Raw genomic sequence first — 26,935 nt, 5'->3', positions numbered from 1 at the left:
TTTGGACCCCAGGCCCGGCTCCTGCCTTGCATGGCTGTGGTGGGATTAACTGGGGTAGCCCCTCCCCCATTAGACCCAGGCTCCCCATCCTTGGAGAAGCCTGTCTGGACCATTTCACCTCCTACACACACCACAGCTACGTGCTGACATCCTGGGGCCGGTTATGGGATTAACCAGACCGAAGCTGAGTAGGGTGGGACCGGGCCTGACTGGCTCCCATTGTTACCATCGTATCCCCGTGGCCCAAGGCCAGGTCTGACACAGAGCAGGTGCTCAGTAAAGGGTGGTTAAGGCCAGAAGGGCAGCCCTTAGGGAGATGGGCTCTGTCTGTGGTGTTTCCCCAAGTGCGGTGGGGGCATTGCGGAACAGCCGACCGGCTTGGTTTTAACCAGCTTCGGAGCATGAAGGTGCTTCGTGAAGTGCGTGCTGTCAGCAATCTGCTCTGCGTCTGACGCCTCCTGCTGGTACCTCTGCACTGGTCTCTCATACCGGCACTCATGCTTTTTGTCCCTAAGCATGACAGAGAAGAAACTTCTCTGGGCTCCTGGACACCAACAACCCTTGATTTCCCGTGCCCACCCCCCCCACCCCCAGCTGCCTTCCCCACCCTTAATTTTCATGTTTAGTGCCTAAACTTAGTTTGCATGTATTAGCTGTTGTAAATCTATCATACCAGTGTGACATGGCATGAATAATGCATCACTGGGCTGTATTAGTTTTCTGTCTCCTATCTTATTTATGACACGAAACGGGTGGGAATTTGCAGAAGAGAAATCTAGGCGCAGGGCTTCTTGGGTAATGGTATGCAAATTGGCGTGAGGGTGAAAAGATGCACCAGGCCCTCCCGGCGCCCAGGAGCTGCCGAGGAGGAGCGCCCGGGGTCTGGGCCACCGCCAGTGCGTGCAGGGTCTCGCGTCCTATCACCGCATGGAGTCAGCTCTGCTCGGCAGTTTGTCTTAATTTTTTTTGTTAATGTGTGTGTCATTGTGGTTGTCACCCTGTTATGTTTTTTAAATTAAAAGTTGGCAAGCAAAACTTGAGAAATGGATTTTCTAAAGATTGTGGAGACTTCCCAGGAGGCTCCGACAAGAGCAAGTTCACAAGGAAGGCGAGCGTTTTCCAGCATCAGGAAGGCTTGAAGTTAGATGTTCAGGATTCTCTTTCAGGAAATTTGTGACACATGGGAGGTAGGGGTGCGTTTGGGACCCCATAGGGCCTTCCTCCGTGGAGGGGTCAGAAATAAGTTGGTTGGCTGCAAAGTCGGGCCCAAAGGGGGTGAAGAGCATCTCAAGGCATGTCTTGTGGGGCAGTAGATGGCTGAGGGTCAGCCTCCAGGCCCCTCTCTCCTCACCTGGAGGAGCTCACATCTTTCCTGTGTCTAGCACTTGGTTTTCCCCCAACCAGAAGATTTAGGGGATGAAAAGATTTCGTGATTTTAAAAACCAGTTGGGAGCTGATGGCTCAGGGAACAGGCTTCACGAAACCTGACCTGGAGCAGGACGGAACCTGGAGGAGAAAGGGAGCCGGTACAGGGAAGGCGGACGAACAGACATCATGGAGAGGACATATGGGACGGGAGGTGAGGAAGGGGTGCTGGCACAGCAGGGGCAGTCCTGTCCTTGTGAGTCACCCCCCAGTCTTAGCTGGCAGCAGCCAGCCCCTGATCCTCGCCTCCCCTCCACTCCGTGTGTCTCTTCCACATCCACCTCCCCTCTGAGCCCATCAGCAGGGAGAGGGGGAGGGTAGATGTCCAAGGGGCAACTGCCCAGTCCTTCTGGAACTTGGCAAGGAACAAATAGAGCCATGGACATGGGTCTGCTGAATGTCAGCCGCTGGGCTGAGGGCTTAACGCAGTGGAGGCCAGGCCCTGGGTGTAATTAGGGAGGATCCCTCCCTGGGTGGTTGGGAAGAATGAATGAGGTCACACGTGCAGAGGGTGTAGGTTAGTGCCTAATGCACACTCAGGCAGAGTGGCCGCTAAGCAATGGTCCTCTGATCCTGGCAGCCGGGCTGCAGGGAGGGTCCACAGGAGGCAACCTCTGCAGGAGGCATTCCCGGCTACCCCTGCATACCTTGTCTGAGTGGGCTTGGATGATGGTCGGTGTGGGCTCTGGGTTGGCTAGCCTTTCCACTGATGACTCAGTTTCCTTCCTGTAAAATGGGGAATAATTACAGAACCTGCCCCAGGACTAAGCAGCTTCCTGTACATGCAGATCCCAGGGCTGTGCCTGGTGGGAGGAAGCACCACATGTCAGTTGTTGCATCCTTGTGGTCACAGGACTTGCTCAGGGTGCCCGGGACCACACAGTGGTGGAGCCAGGTTCTCAGGGTGCCTCTGATTCCGAAGCCCCCACCTGGTCTGCCGTCCTCTGCCTCGTCGGCCCTGTATTCCCCTGGGTCTTGTGGGTGTGCTCTGCCCACACCTTCCTCCTTCCAGATGGCAAAATATCTGTGAGCAGGGCCAGGGTCTCATTCTCTCTGTATTGTCCTGAAGTGCAAGTGCAGGCATTGACTTGGCTTCTCTCTCTCCTTCGCTTTCATTCTCCTCCAAATCTCCCTTTTTTCCCACGCCAGCTCTTCCCTTCTGCCTGACTCTGAGCCTTCCAGGGCTCCAGCTACTCTTGGCCCATAGTGTTCACACGACTAGTGGGCCCTGATGGGGGTTGCTGACCACAGGTGAAGACCGGGCTCTTGGCTCCTCCCAGGTACCTGGGGAGAGAAGGGAGCTTCATAGAGTGGGTGGTGACACCAGCCCAGTGACAGCACAGGTCCTGCAGAGCAGGTGCCCCAATGAGGAAGCCTCACCCACAGGAGAGGATGCGGGTCAGCCCCATACATGTGCCCAGCTATGGGGCAGACACATCTGCCACTGATTCGAGGAGCCCAGGAAGGAACCCAGGAGGGGAGTGAGAGTGGGGCTGGTGGTGGGCCAGGCTCCCTGGAGGGCATTCAGCGGGAGGGCCCCTGAGAAGCGTGAGCTGATGCCTGTGCATGCGTGTGAGAGGGAGGGAAATTGGTCAGTTATATTAATATAGTCACATGCTGCGTAGTGACTTTCAGTCAACAACAGAGCACACATATTATGATGGTCCCTTACGATTACAATACCGTATTTTGCTGTACCTTTTCTATGTTTAGATATGTTCAGATTCGCAAATACTATTGTGTTATAGTTGCCTTCAGTGTTCAGTACAGTCTCATGCTATACAGGTGTGGGGCCTAGGAGCAACAGGCTGTACAGCATAACCTAGGTGTGCAGTAGGCCTTACCACCTAGATTTGTGTAAGCTCACTCTATGATCAGATGACAAAATTGCCTAATGGTGCCTTTCTCAGAACGGCGTTATTCCTGTCATTAAGCAACACGTGTCTATATCATATAAGTTCTTGACTGTGGCTTGAGTCTTTTGTGCAGTGTCCACTTGGGAGCTGGGGCTCTGATCAAGCCTGGAAACCCCAGCTGTCCCACTCCCCCTTCCCAGCCCTACCTGTTCTGGGCTGGTCCCAGCTTTGTCTTGGGCACATCACTTCTGACCTTTTTTTTTTTTTTTTTTTTTTTTTTTTTTTTTTTGAGACGGAGTCTCGCTGTGTCTCCCAGGCTGGAGTGCAGTGGCGTGATCTCGGCTCACTGCAAACTCCGCCTCCCGGGTTCACGCCATTCTCCCGCCTCAGCCTCCCAAGTAGCTGAGACTACAGGCGCCCGCCACCACGCCCGGCTAGTTTTTTGTATTTTTAGTAGAGACGGGGTTTCACCATGTTAGCCAGGATAGTCTCGATCTCCTGACCTCGTGATCCACCCGCCTCGGCCTCCCAAAGTGCTGGGATTACAGGCTTGAGCCACCGCGCCCGGCCACTTCTGACCTTTCATGCAGCCACCACTGCCCAGCAGTCTTGGATGGGGATTTACCTGTGGAAACTGAGAACCATCCTTCTCTGCAGTTCTCACAGCCTATGTGGGAAGCAGGGCAACCACCTTGGCTGAGCCATCTCTGCCTGTGGCCTCCCCACCCCCCTGCACTGTCATCAAGGGGAACCTAGAGTCTCAGCCTTAAGATGTTGGTGATGTCCCCTCTGGCTAAGCACAGGCAAATGGGTGCTGAGCAGATACTGTGCAGATATGGGTGCAGGTGTGGGTGCAGGTTGTATGTAGGTGTGGGTGCAGGTGTGGGTACAGGTGTGTGTTCAGGTGTGGGTGCAGGCGTGGGTGCAGGTGTGGGTGCAGGTGTAGGTGCAGGTGTGGGTGCAGGTGTGGGTACAGGTATGGGTGCAGGCGTGGGTGCAGGCATGGGTGCAGGTGTGGGTGCAGGCGTGGGTGCAGGTGTGGGTGCAGGCGTGGATGCAGGTGTGGATGCAGATGTGGGTACAGGTTTGTGTGCAGGTGTAGGTGCAGGTGTGGGTGCAGGTATGGGTGCAGGTATGGGTGCAGGTGTGGGTGCAGGCGTGGGTGCAGGCGTGGGTGCAGGTTTGTGTGCAGGTGTAGGTGCAGGCGTGGGTGCAGGTGTGGGTGCAGGTTTGTGTGCAGGTGTAGGTGCAGGCATGGGTGCAGGCGTGGGTGCAGGTGTGGATGCAGGTATAGGTGCAGGTGTGGGTGCAGGTGTGGGTACAGGTTTGTGTGCAGGTTTAGATGTGGGCGTGGGTGCAGGTGTGGGTACAGCTTTGTGTGCAGATGTAGATGCGGGCATGGGTACAGGTGTGGGTGCAGGTGTGGGTACAGGTTTGTGTGCAGGTGTAGGTGCAGGCATGGGTACAGGTGTGGGGTGGTGGAGGGCCAGGTGAGGTGTCTGGATTCCACCATTCAATATCATGCAGGCGAGGCCTGCAGGCTCCACGTGGCTCCCTTATGCAGAGCTCAGCGCAGAGCAGGGCAGCCACAGCCAGTGCCTGGAGACACTTTCTGGGCCTCATGCTGAGGCTTGACTGCTGGGCTCATGCTGAGGCTTGACTGCTCCTATCACATCTGAACCTGCATCAGAACCATCCAGGCTGCCTGTGGCCCAAAGTCAGGCTGCACTTGGTCACTATCCCTTGAGGTCCCCTTCTCCGGCCACTGGACAGGTCCCAGTCCCCCAAAGGCTCTGCCTGGGCACTCCATTTCCCCGGGCCTTTGCCCCCACTGCTCTCTCTGCTGGGATCCTCAGGCTGTCTTCTGATTGGGCAGAATCTTAGTGGTGACTGACTTCCTGCCCCTTTCTCCAAGGAGCCCAACTACCTCCACTAGTTCTCCTCTGGGCTCCCTTAGTCCTCACTCCCTCCTCAATCGCCTGGGGCCTGGAACAGGACTCTGAGCATCTCCCTGGCCATGCTGTGTCCTCAGGGCCTGGCAGGCACGAACGCTCCATGAGGTTTGCTGAGTGAGCAAGCAGGACCAAGGAAAGGAGGTGGGCAGGGGTGGTCGCGTGCCTGCAATCAGCAGGGTGTAGGAAATCCCTTTACATCAGGTGAGGAGCTGATAGTGACCAAACCCCTACTGTGTGCTGGGGGCTCAGCCAGGGACCTGATTTTGCCTTCAGTGCTTCCCTTTCTAGATGTTAAATGTATCCAGAGAAACAACCCTGACTGCGCCTGCTCACCGGCACCCTCTTGCACGCACAGGCGTTCTTTCCTCTGCCTTACCACTGTCTGTCTGTCTCTCTTTCAGCACTCACTCGTCTCTTCCTCCCTGGTGGTCTGGTTTGTGTGCTTACGCTCTGCTGATCTCAGCTTCTATCTCTGTATCGGTGTCTCCTTCGGTCAGTGCCGCCCCGGCTCTTCCAGGCCCTCTGGCCCAGGGTTGGCACTGGCTGGAGCTTCAGTCCCTGTGCTTGGCACTGGGTCCCAGCAGCAGCCCCTGCCCTCATGGACCTGCCTATCTGATATGGGTGTGGTAGGGGAGGGGACATGGGGGGAGAGACCACCACCACCCACTTAATGTGGTTTGAGACTCATGGGTCCCAGAGGCTGCTTTGAACTCTCCATTAGCAGCAACTCGAGTCATCTCTGTGAGTCAGCCCTGTGCAGTAGGTACTATTAATATTATCACACCCACTTTAAAATGGAAGAAACCAAGGCAGGAAGTGGCAGGGTCGGGACCTGAACCCTGCAGGTCTGCCCCCGGGCCTGTGGGCTTACTGCTTCTTGCAAACAGCAAACATAACAAGACAATCCCAGGCCACAGTGAATGCCATGCAGACCCAGGCTGGTGCCGTCACTGCCTGCACTGGTCACTCCCCTGCCTGGCCTCCCTGTCCTCTCTGACTAGAGGCTCGGTGGTCCCTCCTTTCTCATGGGGGCTGCAGGTGAGCTGAGCTGAGCTTAGCTGAGGGTAGCCCAGCACGTGTAGGAGCCAGAAGATGCCTGACCCCTCTCTATGGCTCAGTCTTCACCAGGTCCCCAGCGTGGGGGGCAGGCGCAGGTACTAGCTCAGCCCTGGCACATGCTTGTACAGGGCAAGGTTGGAGCAGCTGCTGAGGGTAAAACTCACAGCAAAGGTGGTTGCTGGCCCCAGGTGGCCCAGATGGCCCAGGTAGCTGGCTGCCCAGGCCTCCGTCCTAAAGTATCGATGCTGGAGAAGAAACGCTAGTCTGGCTGCCATAATTGAAGAAAACAAAAGAAATTAAACAGGACTAATGAGGAGAATATCAATAGCCCATACTTCAAGATGCTTTTTCTATTCCACTTCTTCCAGAATAGCCAGGTGCACTGATGGATTTCAGGTTTTGTGGGGTTTTTTTTGGTGGTGGTGGTGGTTGTTTTGTTTTTATTTTTGTTTTTTTTGAGACAGAGTTTTGTTCTTGTTGCCCAGGTTGGAGTGCAATGGCGTGATCTCGGCTCACTGCTACCTCCACCTCCCAGGTTCAAGCGATTCTTCTGCCTCAGCCTCCCAAGTAGCTGCGATTACAGGCATGTGCCACCACACCTGGCTAATTTTGTATTTTTAGTAGAGATGAGGTTTCACCATGTTGGCCAGGCTGGTTTTGAACTCCTGACCTCAGGTGATCTTCCCGCCTCGGCCTCTCGAAGTGCTGGGATTACAGGCATGAGCCACTGAACCTGGCCGGATTTTAGTTTAGTTTTGTTTTTAAAGGCAAAATTTTGGCACAGCCAGGTCAGAACAGCATTCTCTGCAGTGGTGCTTTCTGTATGCCTTGGTCTGGGTTGTTGGGTTGACCCCAACATCTGCGTCCACTTTCTTGTGTGCTTAGTAACAAGTAGGCCTTACTTGTTATTGTTAACTTTTTTGGAATTGTTAACTTTTTTGGAGGTAGGCAAGGGTGGTTTATAGACCTCTCTGAAATGCTGGTAAAAATAGTTAACCATCTTTCTAGAAAGACACACCAAAAATACCAAATTTTGTACAATCAATTCCAAAATGGATTATTGAAGGAAATTTGGGATCTGGGCACAAGTCTTGGAGCTGGCAGGGACGTCCATCCCTCCATCCCTCGCAGGCTCCCATGATGGCCCTGCGCTAGGAGAGTCCAGCATCCAGTGAAGTCTCTGCTCCACAGGATGACCTCACGCCCACCTTCCAGATGAATGAACGGAGACCCGGAGACCTTAACCAGTTTGCTGGGAAGAGGTGGACCGGTCGTTGCACCCGGAGCCTCCCTGAGAAACGCATCAGGCAGGGCAGATCTGCTCCTGGTGCACAACCTCTTGGCCTCAACCAGGTCAGGGCTCTGAGGGCAGGAGTATTGGGGAATCAGACAGAGCCGACAGAGGGATCCATCCATGGCTTGCAGGCCGAGTATTGTCACTGGAGTCCCGTGAGGGTGACCAAGTGTCTTGGTTTGCCCAGGATTGAGGAATTTCCTGGGGTTTGGGGCTTCCGGTGCCACAGCCTGGACAGTCCTGGGCAAACCGGCTCGGACTGGTCACCCTAGGTTTGAATTTGGCTTTCCTCCCATTTCCTAAGCAGTGCGACTTTGCAGACATCATTTAGCCTCTCAGTTTGTTTCCTCAGCTGTAAAGTGTTGATGAGAATGAGATAAAGACCAGGAAGGGAGTTGTGATCATTGCCTGTAGAAGGCGGCTCTCCGTGTGCCCAGTGCAGCCATGCAGAGCGGACGTGACCCTGGGTCTGAATTCCCAGCCCTGCCCCTTGTTGGCGGGGTGGCCCTGCACAGGTCATTTCTTGTGCCCTAGCTGTGGGGTGAGGATGGAATGGTGACGCCCACCTCCCAGGTGGCTGTGGGGATTAAAGGGAGGCAGAGTTGGTGAGGTGCTGGCAGGTGATTGTGGGTGATCTCTGGGCCCACGACTGTGTCTCCCAGGGCCAGCTCGGTGGTGACCAGGCTGGGAGTGGGTGGCACAGCCCCTTCATGCTCACACTCAGCTCTGGTGCTCAGCAGTGAGAGTCCCCCGTAAGACCCTCGGAGGAGAGCATGTGAGCTTGGAGCAAGGTGCACGCCCCTGCCCCGCCCCTGCCCCTGCCCTGCCCCTGCCCCGCCCCTGCCCCTGCCCTGCTCCTGCCCCGCCCTGCCCCTGCCCATCTGGGCCACCTGGGGTTGGTTTGCTCTCTTTTCATAGAGTCTCTGTGAGGTGAGACACTGTGTGCACAGTGCCCAGTCAGGCATTGGAAAGTCCTGACACACAGTGGGTACCTGGAAAGTAGAAGCCCCGCCAGCCTCCTGCCATTTCCTCAGGAGCTCGCAGCTCCTGAGAGCCCCTGAACCCAGCGAGCCTTCCGGCCCCTTGGCGACATCTCAGCTCTAATGACTTTGAGTGCTGAGCTGCTCACCCTGGGAATTTATGGAAAGCATGCACGGAAGCGTCACCTGGAGGCACATAAATATTGTAGGACTGGAGGTTGGGCTGTGTCAGCACTATTGGGAGCAGTATCACTCACCTGAAACTGACTGTGTGGGCGCCTGCAGCGGGTGGATGGGAGGCTGCAGGGAGGGGCGCCCTGGGTGGGGGCGGGACCCACGGGTTCGTCTCAGCTCACCTGGGTTCATTCCAGGTCATAGTGTGCCAATGCTCTCCCTGGAGTCCTCAGCGTGCCCAAGAGGCATGTTCTCTTTCTGTCCCCGTGTACGGATGACAGGAGACTGAGTCACTTGGGTAGCGGGGATCTGGGAGCCGGAGGAGGCAGACCCAACCCCTCCCCTCTGCCTGCCAGCATTTTCTGTTTTTTTAATTACTTTGACTTTTCTCCCATACCTTTTTTTTTTTTTGGAGATGGAGTTTCACTCTGTCGTCACTCAGGCCGGACTGCAGTGGCGTGATCTCGGCTCACTGCAATTTCTGCCTCCCGGGTTCAGGCGATTCTCCCGCCTCAGCCTCCCAAGTAGCTGGGATTACAAGTGCCCACCACCACGCCCAGAGAAGTTTTATAATTTTAGTAGAGACATGTTGGCCAGGCTAGTCTTGAACTGCTGACCTCAAGTGATCCACCCACCTCAGCCTCCCAAAGTACTGGGATTACAAACGTGAGCCACTACGCCCAGTCCCCCATAACTTTTTACTTTGAAAAATTTCAAACTGCAGGGAAGGGGAGAGAATAATACATTACACAGATATTCTTTACCCAGTTAACTGTTAGCATGTTGCTACAATCTTCCCCCATAACGCACAGAGACATACACTCACTTTTAAAAATGCCAGTTGCAGACATCATTACCCTTTACCCCTAAATACTTCTTGTCTCTCCCACATAACTGCATGGCATATCACACCCAGGAATTTAGGTCAATGCAGTGATGCTATCTAAATACTGTCCAGGTGCAGATTTTCCCAGTTGTCCCCAAAATATCTTTCAGAGCTACTCCCCCAGATGCCATCCAGGATCCAGCCTGAAATCACATGCAGCCTTTGGTGTTCTTGTCTCTTAAGTCTCCTTTTAATCTAGAATAATCCCTTTGCTTTTTTGTTTTCTTCATGATATTGACTTTGTTGAGAAGTCCAAGCCAGCGTCTCATAGAGGTTCCACAGTCTGGAATTGCCTGGTTATTTCCTTCCGATGAGGTGCCAGCATTTGGCCAGGTGCTGCGGGGCCGGGGGTCAGGGGAGCGCTGCACCTCCCACAATAGTCCTCGGGGAGGAAGAAGAGCAGCTGGCCCTGTCCTGATCACTTGGTTAGGGTAGTGTCGGCCGGATCTCTCAGTCTAAAGATGCTGGTTTCCCTTTGTGATTACTCAGTCACCTTTGAGTGATTCTTGGAGACTGTGTGAATATCCTGTTCCTCCACAAACTTTCCCCCTGGGGCTTTGTCATCCACGGGTCATCCTTGGTGATTGCCAATTCACCATTGTCTAATTCTGCCATGCCTTCGGCATTGACTAGTTGTCACTAGTTACAGAGATTTCCCTGACCCCACTCCACACTCTGCCCTTACTATCACTACAAATTCCTAGATTAAAAAAAAAAAATCCAGCATGCTCTAATCAGGACCATCATTATTATTTTTGATGTCACATTGTCTCGAATTTGGCCCATGGGGACCCCTTCGTGCTGGCTCCTAGGTCCTTTGGACACATCCCCATCATTCTTTGAGCCCTTCCTTGCTTTTCAGCTGTGAGAAGTTCTAGGCATTTCTCCAGGGTGCCCTGGCTAGAGTGATTGCCTTCAGGCTCTTTCAGTGGACAAGGCCAGGGAAGAAAGCTCGAGTTAGAGTTCGTTTTGGTATCTCTAATTTAGATTTGAGATCCTAGAGTCTACCCTCATCTCTGCCATCCCACACCGGACTCCCTTCTATCTATACAAACCCTGGTTCCCAATAACATCAGTGCATCTCAGTCCCACTGCATAGGCTCAGAATCACTGTGCCTGCCCCACCACCTCCAAGCCTGCCAAGGAAGTTCAGGTTTCCCTTGCAGATCATTTTGTCCTCCAGCAGGGACCAGGGGTGTACAGTTGGAATGCTGTGATCTTGAGCTACTTCAGTGGATTCTTTTCTACGTGGGTGTGACTGTGTTCCAATAAAGCTTCATTTACCGAAACTGGTGCAGGCTGGTTGTAGCCTGAGGGGCATTGTTTGCAGACGGCTGCTCTAGTATATAATCCTAACAGCACAGTTTCTGGTGCAGGGTGAGCACTCACCCAGCAAATAGCTGTGCCTGATCATGGAGGCTGAGGGGGCAGGAAGCACTGGGCATTCCTGGTAGTGGGTGGGTAGGTGGCCTTTTTCAGGGATAAAGGGGATAGAGGCCTCTTAGAGAGTAGGACAGCCCCTCACCCCACCAACCCGACACGCCTGGACCTCCCAGACCAGCCAAGGATGAGGGACAGGTCTGGAGGTGCGTGGCCTGGGATTGGTGGGCTGGGTGAGCAGGGTTTCACCCTTTCCCGGCTGGGAGGAGAGCAGAGTTTGATGAGCTGACAGCCTCCCCTGGCAATGAATTCTGAGCTCTCTCAGGGTACGTGGATACCTTGTATTTGGAAAATGAAATGAACTGCATGGCCTGCCAGCAGCGAGATCAGTGGGCAGTGAGGGCTTCCCCCATGCTCTCACCCAGGTGACCACTGCCCCCTGCTCTCACCCGGGTGCCAGGCTTAGTCCCTCAGCCCCCTCTGGGACCCGTGATGCTGGCACGTCTCTCTGGCTCCACCTACTCCCTGCCCTGTGGGCCCAGGAGGCTCAGGCAGGACTCCAGGCTCCTGGCATGAGGAGGGGACCCAGGAGCCCAGAGGTAACCGAGACATGCCGGACTGGGGCTGGGGCTGGAGATGCTGTGCCGTTCTTCTTATTCATTCCTGCCCTTTCCCCCGCCCGCCTCCCCCCTCTGGGCTCGGCAGGTTTGCACAAGCCTTCTGCAAAGCCCTCTGGGCCTGGAGACAGACTTGTTATGCCACTGGAGAAATGAGCCTGGATTTCCACCACCGACTTCTCTTTTAATTAGATTCTGACAGCAGCACACAGGGTTGGCTGGCTGCAGATTCAGGTGCAGCTTTCCTTGGTCCCAGGCCTCTGGGTTTCAGTGCGCTTGGCTTTTTCGGAAGCAGGAAGTACTTCTGACCTTTCTTCGGGAGTCGAGAGGGAGGCTGGCTGCATGCGCGTGAGCGTGCAGATACCTCTCCCAGTGTGTGCAGGTTTGTGCATCCATGAGCAAGGAGGTGCGTGCTGTGTTTTGGAAAAGCCTGCAGACAAGCATGTTGGGTCTCACTGACTGTCCTGCTGCCCCCTCCATTCGCCCTGCTGCTCGCTGACAGGTGCTGACAGGGTCCCCTTAGCCTCACTGTCCTCATCTGTGATTGGGGCTGATGCTGCCTCAGCTGGCTTTTCCCAGCAAGGCTTCGTGGGAGGTTTCCTTCCTCCTGGATTCCTCCTACAGGCTGGTTCTGCAAAACAAAGCTATTCTGCATATTTCCTTGAAGGAGCACACATCTCAGGATGAGAGAACTGAAAGCCAGGACTGCCTGGGTTGTGGGCAGCAGATATGGGCGGAAGGCCAGAGAGATGGGGACATGGTCTCTCCCCCATACGGCATGGACTACTGAACCTGACTTTGTGCAGGCTGGGAGGAGGCGTGGCCTCCTCCCAAAAATCAGAGGGTCTGAGCCTCCTGCACCTGGTCCTTCTCTGAGGGCAGGGAGTGGGTGGCTAAGAAAAGGGGAAGAGACCCCCGATACCTCCGGAGCCCTTAGCCTGAGTCCCCAGTCTGAGAGAGGAGACAGTTCGCTTCCGCTGAGCATGCCCAGCTTGATACAAGATTCTCTCATTTCTCCTGGGGTCCCCACCCAGTGGAGACACTGCGCCTCTGCCTTTGGTGAACTTTCGGTCTGAGGAAACTACCGCGTCTGCTCTGGGGGCGTCCCCCTGGCCAGGGGTGGGCTGTGCAGTAGAACCACCCCTCTCCAAGAGCAGCCTGACCCTGGGGAGAGGAACCACACTGCTGTCTCTTCTCCCCTCCCCTCTCCTCTTCTGGGGAGCCTGGCCTTTCCTGCTCCCCCTGCCACCCTTGCTACTCGCAGCTCAGCCATCAGGGACTGGCTCAGAAAAAGCAATTTCCTTGGACAGCTCACAGTCTTGCCCTCCTGGTCCCCATACTCCGATCAGGAATGAGCCCAGAGCTCATTGGCTCAGCTCCCCATGGAGACCCCTGCCCCTCACAAGCTTCCTTAACTCAGTGGGAAACCGCTTAGTAATTTGAGCTGGGAAGGAGCTGGGGCCATCCTCCAGGGCAAAAGAGGCTGAGTCCTGTTCCTCCCGCTCCACTTGCTAAGCCCATGCGAGGTCTTCGGGGGCTGAACCAAGAAGCCAGCCTTCCCCACACTGTTGTCAGACTGAATTTCTTTAAAAGTAAAACTGACCCTGTTACTTACCAGCTCAACCCCCTGCAGTGGGCAAATAAAATCTAAACTTTTCCCCATGGACTCCAAGGTAGCCTGGTGCAATCTGGCCCTACCTGCCCTGGCCAGTCCCATTGCTGTGCTCCCCACCATGGGTCCTTCTACTTCTCATTCCTGCCCCCGGGCCTTTGCACTGCTGTGCCCTTTGCCTAGAATGCTCTTCCCCCTCCTCCCAATCATCACAAGGATGTTTCCTCCACATCATTCAGGTCTCTCACTAAATGTCACCTCCTAGCGAGACCCTCCCTGACCCCAGTCAATGGCTCTCAGTATTTTTTCTGTGCAGTGCTTCTCACTATCTGATGTAATCTTTCTTTGTGTTAATTGCCTCCTGTCCTGGGAACGTTTGCCCCACAAGAGTGGGTCTTGCAGTCATCACGACATTTCCAGCACCTAGACCCATACCAGGCACATAGTAGGGACTCAGAACATCTGCTGAATAAATGAGACCCTACTAGGCACCGGGCTGTTGCCAAGCTCTCTTCACCCAGGTCCCCGTAATCCTCATAGCAGCCTGCACTTACAATTGAAGACACTGAGGCCTGGCCTGTGAAGCTGCCAAGGAAGTCAGATTTAATAGCAGGTTGGATCCCAAATAAATGCCCCATCCAGGATCCTCCTGCAGTCTTGGGCTTCCACCCAGGACAAATTCTTTATGGAAAAAGGAGAAAAGCTAGAAAACTGGAAAAGAGGAAACGTACCCCATCCTGCTCCTGGGGTAATCCTCAGGGTGCAGCTCTCCCTCTCCTGCCCCTCTTCTTCCCCCAGCTTTGGGTGTGGGTTTTTTTTTTTTTAATTTCATTTTCTGTAGCATTCACATTTTCTGTGTCCATCATGCAGTGTCTATAAGCACGAGTTTAAATGCAGGGAGGACGGCACAGAGCTGGATACACAGAGTTACCTGCCTGTCCCCAAGGCTTGGGCATTTAGATTGTTTCTAGTCTGGTGTGCCTGAGTTAGTGACATCTGAGTGTTGTAGATGGAATTGAAATGTCCATCCATTCATTTTTTGACCAAATTTTACTGTGCTGGGCCCTGTGTCAAGCAGGGGACAGACACTAAAGGGCATGAGGCTCAGGCTCTGTCCTTGGAGTCCACAGTCTTGTGGGAAGTGGCCAAGTACAGCCACAGAATGGTGTAGGTATTCCAGGCTAGACAGCAGAGCACACCATTCAGAAGGAAGTGGCTGGTCCTTGGGCGGGGTGGGGCCTGCCTCCTGGACTGAGGACACCACCCTGAAGTGGAGTCTTCAGATGTTGAAGGAGGACAGTTGGGGAGGGAGGTTACGTGCTGTGCGCAAGTCACGGCGAGGGCAGAGGTACGGCTGCGTGGTGCGTCCTGAGCATTGGCTGGCCTGACATGTAGGGAGCCCACAAGGAAGGGCAGGAGTGGAGGCAGCACTGGGGCCCTGAATGCTGAGCTAAGGAACTTGGGCTTTGTCCTGCAGTGGAGGGGAAGGTTGATCATTTGTATCTTCTTTTTTAAAAAAGTTTTTGTTTGTTTTAAGATCAAAATTGTGCATACACTTGCAAAAAAAAAAAAAAAAAAGAAAACATGAAGTGGTTTATCCTGAAGGACTCATCCCCCATCCTTATCTCAGTTCTGCTTTTTGGAAGAGAATGCTTTTCACCTGTTATGTTTTTAATCCACCTGGCACTTTCCTCAGGACCCAAACTTGTTCACTCTGCTGTTTCCTGATATATCAATTTTGGGACATTACCTGTTGTCTCCTCGCTGTGAAAGATGAGGATGTGGCCCATATTACCCCCATTCCTTCCCCGGTCATTCTGTCAGTTGCTTTTGTCACTTTAAATCATTTACGTAAACCACAACTTCTTCTTTCATGATTTTCGGCTCCATCTTTCCCTCTAGTAAGGTAAAGCTCTGAGGGGTCACTGGACCGTGCCTGGTTCTATTGGCTTGTGAGTGAGCGTGTGCGTGTCTTTCCTGCTCCTCACTTGGTGATATCATGTTGGTAGTTTGCAACTGGCCACGTTAGAATGTTTACACCATGGAAATTGGCAAACCCTGCAAAGCAGGATTCCCTGACGGTTGTTAAACTTTGGCCAACACAGCACAGCTGGGCTTCTAAGGTTCCTTTCCAGCCCTGAGTAGCTTGTGCTTTTGAAGAATGTGAGAATGGCTGGCCCAGGGATGGGGCCTTGTAGGGAGGCTCAGCTGGCAGGCCCAGCCAGCACCGACACCCCTCCTTTTGTGCCACAGCAAAGCTTCGAGGCGCACCAGGACGAGGCAGTGAGTGTGACACACATGGTGAAGGCAGGCAGCGGCGTCTGGATGGCCTTCTCCTCTGGCACCTCCATCCGCCTCTTCCACACCGAGACCCTGGAGCATCTGCAAGAGATCAACATTGCCACCAGGACCACCTTCCTCCTGCCAGGTGAGGCTGCCGCGGGAAGGGCGGGAGGTGACAGTCACAGAGCACCTTCCACGACCAGGTAGCGGTGTGACCTGGGCAGCCTATCCCATTTTCCCTCGTCAACCCTGAAAACTGGGGCTTTAAGGCAGGACACTCCCCAGGAAGTGGTGGGGTTGGGATTCACACCTAGGACTGTCATCTCAAAGCCCCTGCCTGTCACTGTATCCAGCTACCACATCACAGCACCCTGGGGCGCTCAGGAAGTGGCCCCCAGTTGTGGGCCCTCCAAAGTCAGGCAGCTGCTAAGGAAAGGCCAAGCTGGGCAGGAATCCAGGTCTTTCTGTTCTGCCCCACTCCCCAGGTTGACCAAACACCCAATTCTGCCTCAAATCCCCTGCAGGATGAGGTGATGGGAAAGTGAGAAAGCCAACGGATGGTCTCTGTCCTTGGAGGTTGTTCTAAGAAAGGCAAATGTCCCTCTTGGCCTTCTGGTCTGTGGGTTTGGATGGCATCTGCTATGGCTAGGGCCCCTCCTGCATAGCCGTGTGTAGATGAAGTGGGAATGGCAGCAAACGATTAAGGCTGGAGCTCACCTAATGCCCCCAAGGCCTCCATGGAGTTGGCTCTCAGCCCTTCCTTACCACCTGCTGCCCAAGATGCAGGCGCCATGCCCATCCTCACCCCAGCTGGCTTCAGAGCAGCCTATGGGGCCAGCAGGCGTCAGTTAACCTTGCTTCCCTCCTTGGTCCAGCTTCCCCCAGAGAGACTGACCTGAGGCCAGTGTGGGAGGGTGCAGTGGCTCTGTCTTGTCCCAGTGCCCCAGGCAGTGCTGGGTTCAGCAGCTGGGAGAGCCAAAGGGCCCTCGGGCCAGGGAAACACAGCTCGTGTGGCAGGCAGGGGCCTGGAGCTGATTGTCACAGGACCTGGCAGATGGGCCATGGCAGAGGCTGGGAGCAGCCGTATGCCCAGCAGGGTTGAGTGTTCTGTCTTCTGGGGCCATACCAAGGGCAGTCACGTTAGCCAGCACTGCAGGAGCCTTGGGGACCTCTACTACCCCAGGCGCCTGGTCCCTAACTCCCTCCCGAGGGCCTAGAAATCAGCCTGGTTTCTGCTTCCTCTTAGCCAGTCATGATGGTCCTTGAGTCTGAACTGGTCACACGGGGATAGTGGTTACTAACAACACAGTCCATGGCAGTCACAACGGTGTAATAACTGCCACCCTGCCCAGGCCCGAGGTGATGAGGCCGCAGGTGCTTGGGTACAGGATCTCATGTCACCCTAACCCCGCAAGCTGGGGATCGTCCCCACGTTCCAGATGCAGACACTGAGATTGGTTCAGCAGGCCAGGCGTCTTGCCCACGGTCATGCAGTGGACCAGAGGCAGGACCACAAGTCACATCAGACTGGACTCAGTCCAGCGTCCTACTGTGTGTAATGGGGAAAGAGAGTTGGCTTGAGGCCTGGCTTGGCCAACGCGTAGTATCAGACAAGTCCCTTCATCTCCCAGAGCCCCTCATCCCTCTGTAAGATGGGATGTAGTTCCCAGCTCAGGGACTGTTATGAGGATAAATGCTGCCCGGGCTGGGAATGTGGCTGTCCTGGGCCAACAGGGTGGCAGGTGCCCGATGAGACTGAACCCTTCACTCATGTTCTCCTGGGGTGTGTGAGAGGCTTGGTGGGACCTGTGTTTGGGTTGCCTCCTTCCCCCTCCCTCTCTCCATTCCTCCCTCTGTCTCTTCTTTCCTCCTTCCCTCCTTCCTCCCTTTCTTGTTTCATAGTATTTAGCCATTATACAAGTTCAATCCATTTTAAGTACGATAAAAATGTCTCTGTATCACAGAACTATCTCCACATTTCCTCTGATAGCTAAATTATTTCAAGTTAGTGGAACAATGAAGAAATGGATAATCTTACGGGCTTTTAAAAATCTTTGGAATCTCATCTTGTCAGCGCAGAGGAAAGTGAGAGAGTGAAGCTCATCAAGTGGTGGGAGGCAGGATGTGTGGACAGACCCGGCTGCAGTTAGAACAACCCCTCCTGCCTGTACAACCCTGACTTCACTGTGTTTCACACGCACCTTCACGTCTGTTTTCTTTACTTTCTCTTTGCCTTTAAGGAAGGAAGGGCATTCGTTGTTACGATGATTTGAGGGCCGGGTAAGCTGGGGCTCGGGAGGTGAAATGACTGGTCTGCCATCGCAGTGCTGATACGGACAGAGCCAGGAGCAGCCTCACGGGCTCTCATTAGAGCTTCCTCACACTTACTGTGTAGGCTTGGGCGGTTGTGTTCCTGTCCTGGGCCTCAGTTTCCCCATTCATACAATGAAGGGCTGAGATTTGAGTCAGCTTGGCCATGCTGGGTGGGGTACACCAGAGCCTGGAGCCAGGATTCCTCCTGGAATCCCTGCTCCCCTGCCTTCCAGCTCTGACTGGGAGCACTCGAAGCACCCGCTTCCCATCCTCGGTCCCCACCCCACAGGGCAGGTGTGGGTGTTGCATGAGACAGAGTGAGGGCAGTGCCCACAGTCCCCGTGTCAAGCCAGCAGCAGTCCATGATGGTGACATTTGCCATCATCGTCTTTACTGCATCCCCACCTTGCATCTCCTACGAGGACTCCTTGCCCCTCCTAAGACCCTCCAGGTCAGTGTGCCATTCCTGTCGCATCAGCTGCATCAGAGCAGACAGAGGTGACCCCTCTCTTGCCAGACCTCCCTGAGGCTGAACCCTGGAGAGGGCTGGGTCTAGGCTGAGGTTCCAGAGTGTGGGGTTTCCCGAAGATTCCCTCCTTCCCTCAGGCCTGAACTTTCCTAATCAGCAACCCTGGGGACCTGCCAGACCAGATTGTCCTGACCCCTCATATCTGAGACTGGGTCCCTGAGCCAGAGCCAGCCCCAGTCACCATGCTGGGGACCAGAGCGTGGGGCGCAGCTTCAGATCCACCCCACGTTGTGCCTTTGCAGAAGCGCAACACAGCAGGATTCTTAAATTCTTTATTAGAGATATTTTAAAAAGGCTTTTAAGTATTTTTTTCCTTCCCCCACACCACCAAATGAAATAATTGCATAATTAGTAATAAATTTGTTCCTCCACTAAGTGTGGATTTTTTTAGGGTGTGTTAAAAATTTATCACGCTTCCTTCCCCTGACCCCTTTCTTCCACTCGAGTACCCGACTGGTATTAATGCATTTTTTAACCTAAACTCCCTCCTCCTTTTAACCAGACAGGTCATTAATAAAATGTTCTCCAAGAGCCTGAGCTTTTTAAAGTTGTATATCTCCAGATAGATGGCTTGGGTGAGTTGAACACTGCTGCATTAAGTCTCTGTGATAAAATATTTATTCACCATTAGAAAATTTTTTTTTTTTTCTTTCGGACTGTTTGTGAAGTGTCTTGCTCTTTCCTTGAGGCGGAGGGGGAGGGGAAGGCCCCAGAATGAGGTCTGCAGATGAAGTCATTTCTCAATTCCGGCATCTCTTTCGGTTTCTTGCTTGCCTTCCTCCCATTTGTCGGTTTCGCCGTCCAGTGGGGGCCGGGAGGATGCAGGGGCATCGGGAAATGGTCTCCTGCCGGTCTCCATGCCCTGGGGGCCCTGGAGAGGGAGGCGATGAGGCTTGTGGAATGAAAAATTCACTACTGTCCCCTCTCTTGGCTTTATTGTTCTTGCGGGTTTATGGCTCTGATGGAGCTGATCTGAAGACATTAACGTCCAGATCCTTTTAATAATCGTCAACATTATCCTCATAGCCTCTATTTATTGATTGTGTACTATGGGCTAAGAGCTGTGCTCAGTTGTGTGTATATATTTTATGTGTACATATGTGTGTATATATTTAGTATTTCTAATAATTATAAAATTGAGCAAGGGAGGTTTGTAGTACTCATTGATGGATAAGAGAAGTGACTTGTCCAAGTTTTCTCCTTTCCTTCATCTATCCATCTGTCCAACCATCCATCCATTTACTCATTCACTCACAGATACTTCTTGAGAGTCTACCATGAGCCAAGGTACTTGGCCAGGAGTTGGGGAGTTAACTGTGAGCACACAGATAAGCCACTGCCCTCACAAAGCTTGTCATAAGTAAACAAACAGCAGAGTAAGATCATCACAGGCCTTGGCCAGGGCTAACAAGAGAAGTCAGGTGTTGAGGAAAGGAGCTCATGGCCTGAACCTCCCATGTTGGCCAACTCCAGGAGGGCTGGGGGCCTGACCCTGGACCGGAGGCTGCCATCATAGTGAGCCTTCACTTTTGGAATGGATTTAGGTGTGGGAAATAGTCCCAGCTCCACAGACACCCAGGTACTGTTTGTGAAATAGCCCCAGTTGCCAAGCCTGTAAATCACTAGTGGGCTTTTTTTTTCCAGCCGGGTTTGTGTTTCCACATTACATGGGCACTATGAATGTGATTTTTTGAGGTTGCATCATGTTGCCAGACTCGAATCCCACTGCCTGCTCGATAGCTCCACTCAGGTGTCTAATTTGTGTCTCAGACCACACATCCAACCAGGAGCTCTGGGCTTCAACCCCCAAACCTGCTCCTTTGCCATCTCAGGCCATGGCACTGCTGTGCACCCAGCTGCTCCAGGCAGGGGAGCCTCAGTGCTGTCCTGGGTTCCTTCCTTCGCTCCACCCCTGCTCCCCTCTCCCAGCAGCTCTGTCATTCTGCTCCAAACAGGTCTCGAACAGGTTGGGCTCTCCTTGCCTCCCTTCCTGCCTGGGCAGCTGTGGGAGCCCCTGCTGGGCTCCTTGCTCCTCTCATTTCCACCCTCCACAACTGCAGCTAGAACGTTCCACTCAAATTGGGTCACGCCACTCCCCTGCCTAGGCCTTCTGGTAGCTTTTCACTGCAGCCAGAATTAAGAGCCCCAGTCCTGGCCCTGACCCATCCCCTCTTCTGACCATCTGGAGTCCGCCTTTGTGCCCCAGCTGCACTGACTTCACTCTGCTTGGTGGACTGGCTGAGCTTGTTCCTGTCACAGGGCCTTTGCATGCCCTGTCTCCTGGGCCTCGGGTCAGGTCTTGGGTGTGGTCACCTCTGCCTTGTTGCCGGGAGTTTGCAGCCTCACGCCTGCCTCCCCATCCTTCCAGGAAGCAGAGAGAGGCCTGAAGACCCGGGAATCCTCCACTGGCTCTGCCCCGTCACCCTGTTTCAATCCTCTGCCTGGTGTTTACATCCCTTGTTTCTGTTTTTGTTTCCTGTATCTCCTCTCTACGCCTCTGTGTCTAATACAGTAGCCGTTATTACAATGAAAGAAAATAACACATTCAGTCCATCAGTGCCACTAGCTATATTTCCAGTGCTCGGAAGCCACATATGGCTGATGGCTGTCAAATTGGACAGCATGGTAGGGAACATGTCCATCATCAAAGAAAACTCTAGAGTGTCTGCTTCTTATGACAGGACTCTGTGTACATGGTCCCAGCTGTGCCCCCAGCACCGAGTGTGGTGTCTGCCATGCAGTAGGCATCTGGGAGGTAAATGGATTGCTGATGGGATGGCATACTGTGTTAGGCAATGCTGGGTGTACCCTGAGTCGGTAACCTGCCTTTTGGGGTGAGAGAGCCACACCATTTCTCTCCATGCCTACACTGCAGAGGAAGCACATACACCCACATGTATGGAGTTGAAGTGTCACGCCCAAGGAGGGAGAGGTGATGGAAGCACTGGGCGGTGGTGAGCCGTAGACCTCAACTCTACCCCACCCTGTGCTCACCAGCTGGGGGCCTCCTTGAGCCTTAACATCCGTGCCTGGAAAATGGGGCCAGCATTTGTGTCTTGCGTACGTCTTGGCTATTGCAAGGCTTCTGTCAGATGAGAGCAGGTATACGAGTGCTTTGGAAACTCCAAAGCTGTATTTTTTCAAGTGTGATCCATGGACCAGAAGCAGCAGAAAGTGGGAACTTTCTGGAATGCAGCCTAAGCCTCTCCCAGAAGGCAGCAGGATTAGGGCAAGAAGGAGACAGCCCTTTAGAAAGGCAGGTGCCCAGTGAAGCCCAAGGAAGTATGGTAGAGCCGTACACCCTGTGTGTGACATGGTGGGGGGTCTGTCCCTGAGCTGGCAGCCTATACTCCATGCCTCTTAGCCCCCTCAGAGAGCCTCCTGCCCCCTGCACTCCCAGCCTCTCCTCTGTGCCCATTCCCGTTGCTGAGAATTGTTGGCAACAGTGCAGCAGCAGTGATGACAGCAATAGCACCCATTGTGCCATGTGTGGGCACAGGGTTGTTTTACGTTCATTCATTTAACCCAGTGGAGAGTATTTGTGTTCTAAACATCAAAAAGGGACAGTAAAAATATGATCCTATAGGACTGCCATTGTATACATGGTCTGTTGTTGACCGAAAGGTCATTATGTGACATGTGACTGTATTATCTTTGTCCCCTTTTACAAGTGAGGACACCATGGCCCAGAGGAGTTTAGGACAGGCCCCGGGTCACGTAGCAGGAGAGTGGCAGAGCCGAGGTGTGAGCCCCGCACCTGGCTCTGGAGCCCTGTTCTCGGCCCCTGTGCTGGGCAGCCCACACCTGGCGCCTTCTCTGTCAGGAGCAGGGGACTGCCCCCAGGCCTCCCTGACATTGCCATTCTTGCTCAAATGAAGAGACAGCACTGAGGGGAGAGCTAAGAGTAGTGAATCTGGGCTGGCATCGGAAACACGCTCTTCCCACCAGCGAGCTTTCTGCTTCACTCTTGGGCCCAGGGCCTGCAGGGTGTGCTGTGACCTCATCTGAAGCATCCACACCGGCAGACCCACCTGGATGCCTCTCGAGCCCTACCCGGCCCTTATGCCTTCCATCTGCACCAACACCGTTGAGAAGCTTGCACCTCCCCAGTCTTCCCTGGTTTTGCTTGTAGCTGGCCAGCTGGATCCCTGCTTGGGTTGCCCTTGGACAACCCTTTGTGCCAGATGACCTGGCCGCCGTGTATTGAGAGCGCACATAGATCAGGCACTGTGCCTGTGGTGTTTCCCCAATGCATCCGCATGGCAGCCCCATTTTACACAGGAGGAAATTGAGGCTGGTTAGGGGAGTGCCCAGCTGGAGGACCCCACGGCCACACCCCAGGCAGGTTAGCCCTCAAAGCCCCAGCTCTTACCCACCCCACCGTCCAGCTTCTTGCTGGTTTCAGGGGAGGAGCCCGCTGTGCCATGCCCTCACCTCGTGGTGGCGCCCAGAGCCCATGCCGTCTCCCCAGGAGGGCACTGCTCAGCCACCCTCTCTCTCTGCAGGCCAGAAACACTTATGTGTCACCAGCCTCCTGATCTGCCAGGGTCTGCTCTGGGTGGGCACTGACCAGGGTGTCATCGTCCTGCTGCCTGTGCCTCGGCTGGAGGGCATCCCTAAGATCACAGGTGAGGCTTTGGGAGCTGGTGTTGGCAGGACCTGGTGGTCAGCTACGGCTGGCCGGTGGGGCTCGGCAGGGAGGGTGTATTATGCCCTCATCGGTATGGGGATGGGGTTCCAGTCTCCAGCTTCCTCTCATCTCAGGTGGCATGGTGGCCAGTAGAACTGAATCGTCCCAGCCCCATAGTCTCCCACCTTTCTGAGTCTCAGTTTCCTAATCTGGCAGATGAACACAAGAGTGGCTTGGGGCCTGGCTGAGACACCTGCCTAATGGCAGGGGCCCCACTGGCCCTTTCTGCTCCTTCCCATAGCAGTTTCAAGATGTCCAGGCTCCAGAGAGAGAAATAACTAAGCGCTTCTGGGGCCAGGCCCAGCCTCCTCGTGGGGTCCCTGTGCAAATGAATGTGTTCGCATAGATCAGACGAAGGTCTGCTCTGATCTCTGCCACTGGGCCCAGGAGAACAAGGACAGGATTAGAGAAGCCCCCCACACTTGGATGCCTGGAGCCCCGGGGCCCCTTCTGCCTCTGCCCTGAGAATGATGACTGTGGTCTCTTTCAGCAAGGGAGCAGGGCCGATCGGAAGCCCTGGGGGTGGGCTGGCTCCCTGCGCAGACCTCAAGTCCTTCTGCTAAAGAAGAGTTGCTTTGGCTGGGCACAGTGACTCACACCTGTAATCCTAGCACTTTGGGAGGCTGAGGTGGGTGGATTGCCTGAGCTCAGGAGTTTGAGACCAGCCTGAGCAACATAGTGTAACCCCGTCTCTACCTAAAAAAAAAAAAAAAAAAAAAGCTGGGCGTGGCAGCATACGCCTGTAATCCTAGTTACTTGGGAGGCTGAGGCAAGAGAATTTCTTGAACTTGGGACGTGGTTGCAGTGAGCAGAGATTGTGCCATTGCACTCCAGCCTGGAGGACAGAGTGAGACTCCATCTCAAAAAAAAAAAAAAAAAAAAAAAAAGCTTCTAAATTCTGAGATTTTCTATTTTCAAGGTCTCATCAAATAGGGCATTTTGTCCATCCAAATAGGGCATTTTGTCCATCCAAAAGGCATTTGTGGAGGGTCTATTTCCAGGTGAAATCCTGGGATGTAGGGATGAATCAGGCAGAGAGAGACCCTGCTCTCAACAAGCTGATGGTCTCCTGGGTGTCATCATAGCTCGGGTGACAGGTGCTGGGATGAGGGTGCTCCGCGGGCTGGGGACACAGAGACTGGGACGGGCAGCTCCCCATGCATGAATTCAGGAGGGATTCACAGTGAGGAGCTTGAGCTGGGCCTTGCAGAAAGAGTTGCAGAATCAGGTAGACGGGAAAGGATTTCTAGGTAGAGGCAGCCTCTTGGCAAAGGCTCAGAGAGGAGGAAATTCTTGGAATTTCACACTGAGGCTCCCCTGTGTGGTGTATAAGGTGGTTCCTGTTCCGCTCCCCTGAGGAAGTTGTGCAGGAGCATGGGATAGCCAGACCCGTGGCCTTCGGGGGAGGTGCCAACATAGAAGAAGTGACCCCCCCCCCCCCCCCAAATACCCACACAGAGAGTTCTCCAGGAGAGAGACTCAGGCGCCTCCCTTAATGCGCTGGGCCTTTGGGCCCCTTTCTCTCTCGCCCCATTTTCTGCAGGGAAAGGCATGGTCTCACTCAACGGGCACTGTGGGCCCGTGGCCTTCCTGGCTGTGGCTACCAGCATCCTGGCCCCCGACATCCTGCGGAGTGACCAGGAGGAGGCTGAGGGGCCCCGGGCTGAGGAGGACAAGCCAGACGGGCAGGCACACGAGCCCGTGCCCGACAGCCACGTGGGCCGAGAGCTGACCCGAAAGAAGGGCATCCTCTTGCAGTACCGCCTGCGCTCCACCGCGCACCTCCCGGGCCCGCTGCTCTCCATGCGGGAGCCGGCGCCTGCTGACGGCGCGGCCCTGGAGCACAGCGAGGAAGACGGCTCCATTTACGAGATGGCCGACGACCCCGACGTCTGGGTGCGCAGCCGGCCCTGCGCCCGCGACGCCCACCGCAAGGAGATTTGCTCCGTGGCCATCATCTCCGGTGGGCAGGGCTACCGCAACTTCGGCAGCGCACTGGGCAGCAGTGGGAGGCCGGCCCCGTGTGGGGAGACCAACAGCACCCTCCTCATCTGGCAGGTGCCCTTGATGCTATAGCCCCTCCCGTCTTCCCTCAGAGGGCACAGCTGCAGGCCTGACCGAGGCTACAACCGGCTCTTGTGCTCTAGAGACCTGCACGGGATGTGTGGTTGGGCCTGGACTCTCCAGAAACTACTTGGGCAGAGCAAAGGAAAACCTCTTCTTTTTAAAAAAAATTTTCAGAGTGTTTTGGGGAGAAGTTTTAGGGCTTGGGGAGAGGGAGGACACATCTGGAGGAAATGGCCTTCTTTTTAAAAGCAAAAAACACAAAACCTCACAACTGCCTGGCAAGCCCAGTATCACTTGTTTGGGCCCTAGCGGGGCTCCAAGGCAGCCACACATCCCTCCTGGAAGGGTGTGTGCATGTGAGTGTGTGCGAGTGTGTGGGCTGGTGTGTGAATATCTATAAATACGTATATATGGTGTATATTATATGTGTATAAATAAAGTCTGTACATATTGGAGCTCTGGGAGATGCTGGAATAAAAGACAAGAGTTACATCCGGACTTGGATTGAGGTTTTGTTGTGGTTTTTTAAAGACATGATGGGAAAGAGACAGAGACAGCAGCTATTGGTAGAGAGGGGTTATTCAGGACCCAGGAGCAACTCTTAGGCTTGGCCGGAGGGTGGAGCTGCTGCGGGAATTGGCTCTAGAACCTCACAGTCCAATCTGGTTGCCATTTACCACAGGTGGCTAATTAATTTTCACATTAATGAAAATGAAATCAAACATTCAATCTCTCAGTCACCGTAGCCACATTTCAGATGTGACTTGAGTGGTGAGTGGTGAAGGATGAGGTGGCACAGATATAACCATTTCTGCTGTAGAAGAAAGCTCACTTCTGCTCCAGAAGGAGCTCTGGGAGCTTCTTTTCTGAATATTTTTTGGAAAAAAGACGGGTTCCCCCCAGCTCTGGAGTAGCATGGGGGCGGAAGGCCGTGGTGTCTCACAGTGCAAGCCAGCAGGGAGGGGAAGATGAGGGGCGTCTCTGCAAACTGGCAGCCATGTCCCAGGACTTGGGGTCAGAGGGAGGACTGGGTGGGCTTCAGGTGAGGTCCGTTAGCAGCAGGAGCAGAGCCTAGACTGCAGGTGGGATGGGCAGGTGGGGCTGCCTCTGGCCCTGGCTCCTCTCTTCTGACTCAGTTCATCCTTAGATTTCTAGAGCTGCCTGCAGGAAAGAAAGTCGAAATCAAAAGCCACCACCCAAAAGGGAAGTGTTTCCTCCATCTTCCCACCCTCTGCCTGTCTGTCGTCTGTCTACCCACCACCCACCAGTACTTGCATTGAGCTCTTTCCACTGAAGTGCTGGGAACGCAGTGGAAAAACTACCAAGGAGTGGACCTTCCAGCCGGGTTCTAACCTCCTGATAGATTCTCGCCCACTAGAGAAGTCATTCATTACTCATTTTGCAAACCCCTCGAGTTCCTGCTATTTGCCGGGCACTGTGCTATGTGGGCAAGACTGCAGCTCTCCATGCCCACAGGAAGTGCATGATGTAGCTGGGAGGGCAGGCGTAAATACCCGCGAGTGAAGGCTTGAGGAGATCGAGGGTGCTGCGGAGGAGGAAGGGGGAGGGAGGAGCAGCCCGTGCTCAGGTGGAGGGTAGACAGAAGTTGGCTATGCCCAGAAGGAGGTAGCCAGTGTGGGTCCCCGGGAAAGGGAGAAAGGAAGCTGGTCCAGAGGAACCAGTACACCTGAAGGTCCCACACTGACTATGGCTCAGACGATTCCACCTCCTTTGGGCCTCAGGATCCCATTTTGTATCAAAAGAACCATCACTGCCCTGTCTACCTCTCTTGGAAGAGAATAAAGTGCCCTGGTT

General features: G+C 54.2%; 1 protein-coding gene across 28 annotated transcripts in view; it reads left to right on the top strand.

Moving 5' to 3' along the window:
• Positions 1-25,618, top strand: part of ARHGEF10L (Rho guanine nucleotide exchange factor 10 like) — a 179,723-nt gene extending 154,105 nt beyond the window's left edge. For 25 of the 28 annotated variants that reach the window (XR_012425292.1, XR_012425291.1, XR_012425290.1 and 22 more), the window contains 3 exons: positions 15,492-15,666; positions 22,869-22,991; positions 24,597-25,618. Coding sequence is in view for 23 of the 28 variants with exons in the window: in XM_074018561.1 (XP_073874662.1) it covers positions 15,492-15,666; positions 22,869-22,991; positions 24,597-25,129 (831 nt within the window). In the remaining 5 variants the exon portion in view is untranslated. The remainder of the gene's footprint in view (positions 1-15,491; positions 15,667-22,868; positions 22,992-24,596) is intronic. The other 3 variants (XM_074018594.1, XM_065529051.2, XM_065529029.2) reach the window with 1 other exon arrangement.
• Positions 25,619-26,935: the final 1,317 nt, after the last annotated feature.

The sequence above is a fragment of the Macaca fascicularis genome, chromosome 1 (genome assembly GCF_037993035.2).
Source record: "Macaca fascicularis isolate 582-1 chromosome 1, T2T-MFA8v1.1".
Classification (NCBI taxonomy): domain Eukaryota; kingdom Metazoa; phylum Chordata; class Mammalia; order Primates; family Cercopithecidae; genus Macaca; species Macaca fascicularis.
The sequence above is the reverse complement of the archived record's forward strand: the minus strand, read 5'-3'. Positions and strand labels throughout refer to the sequence as shown.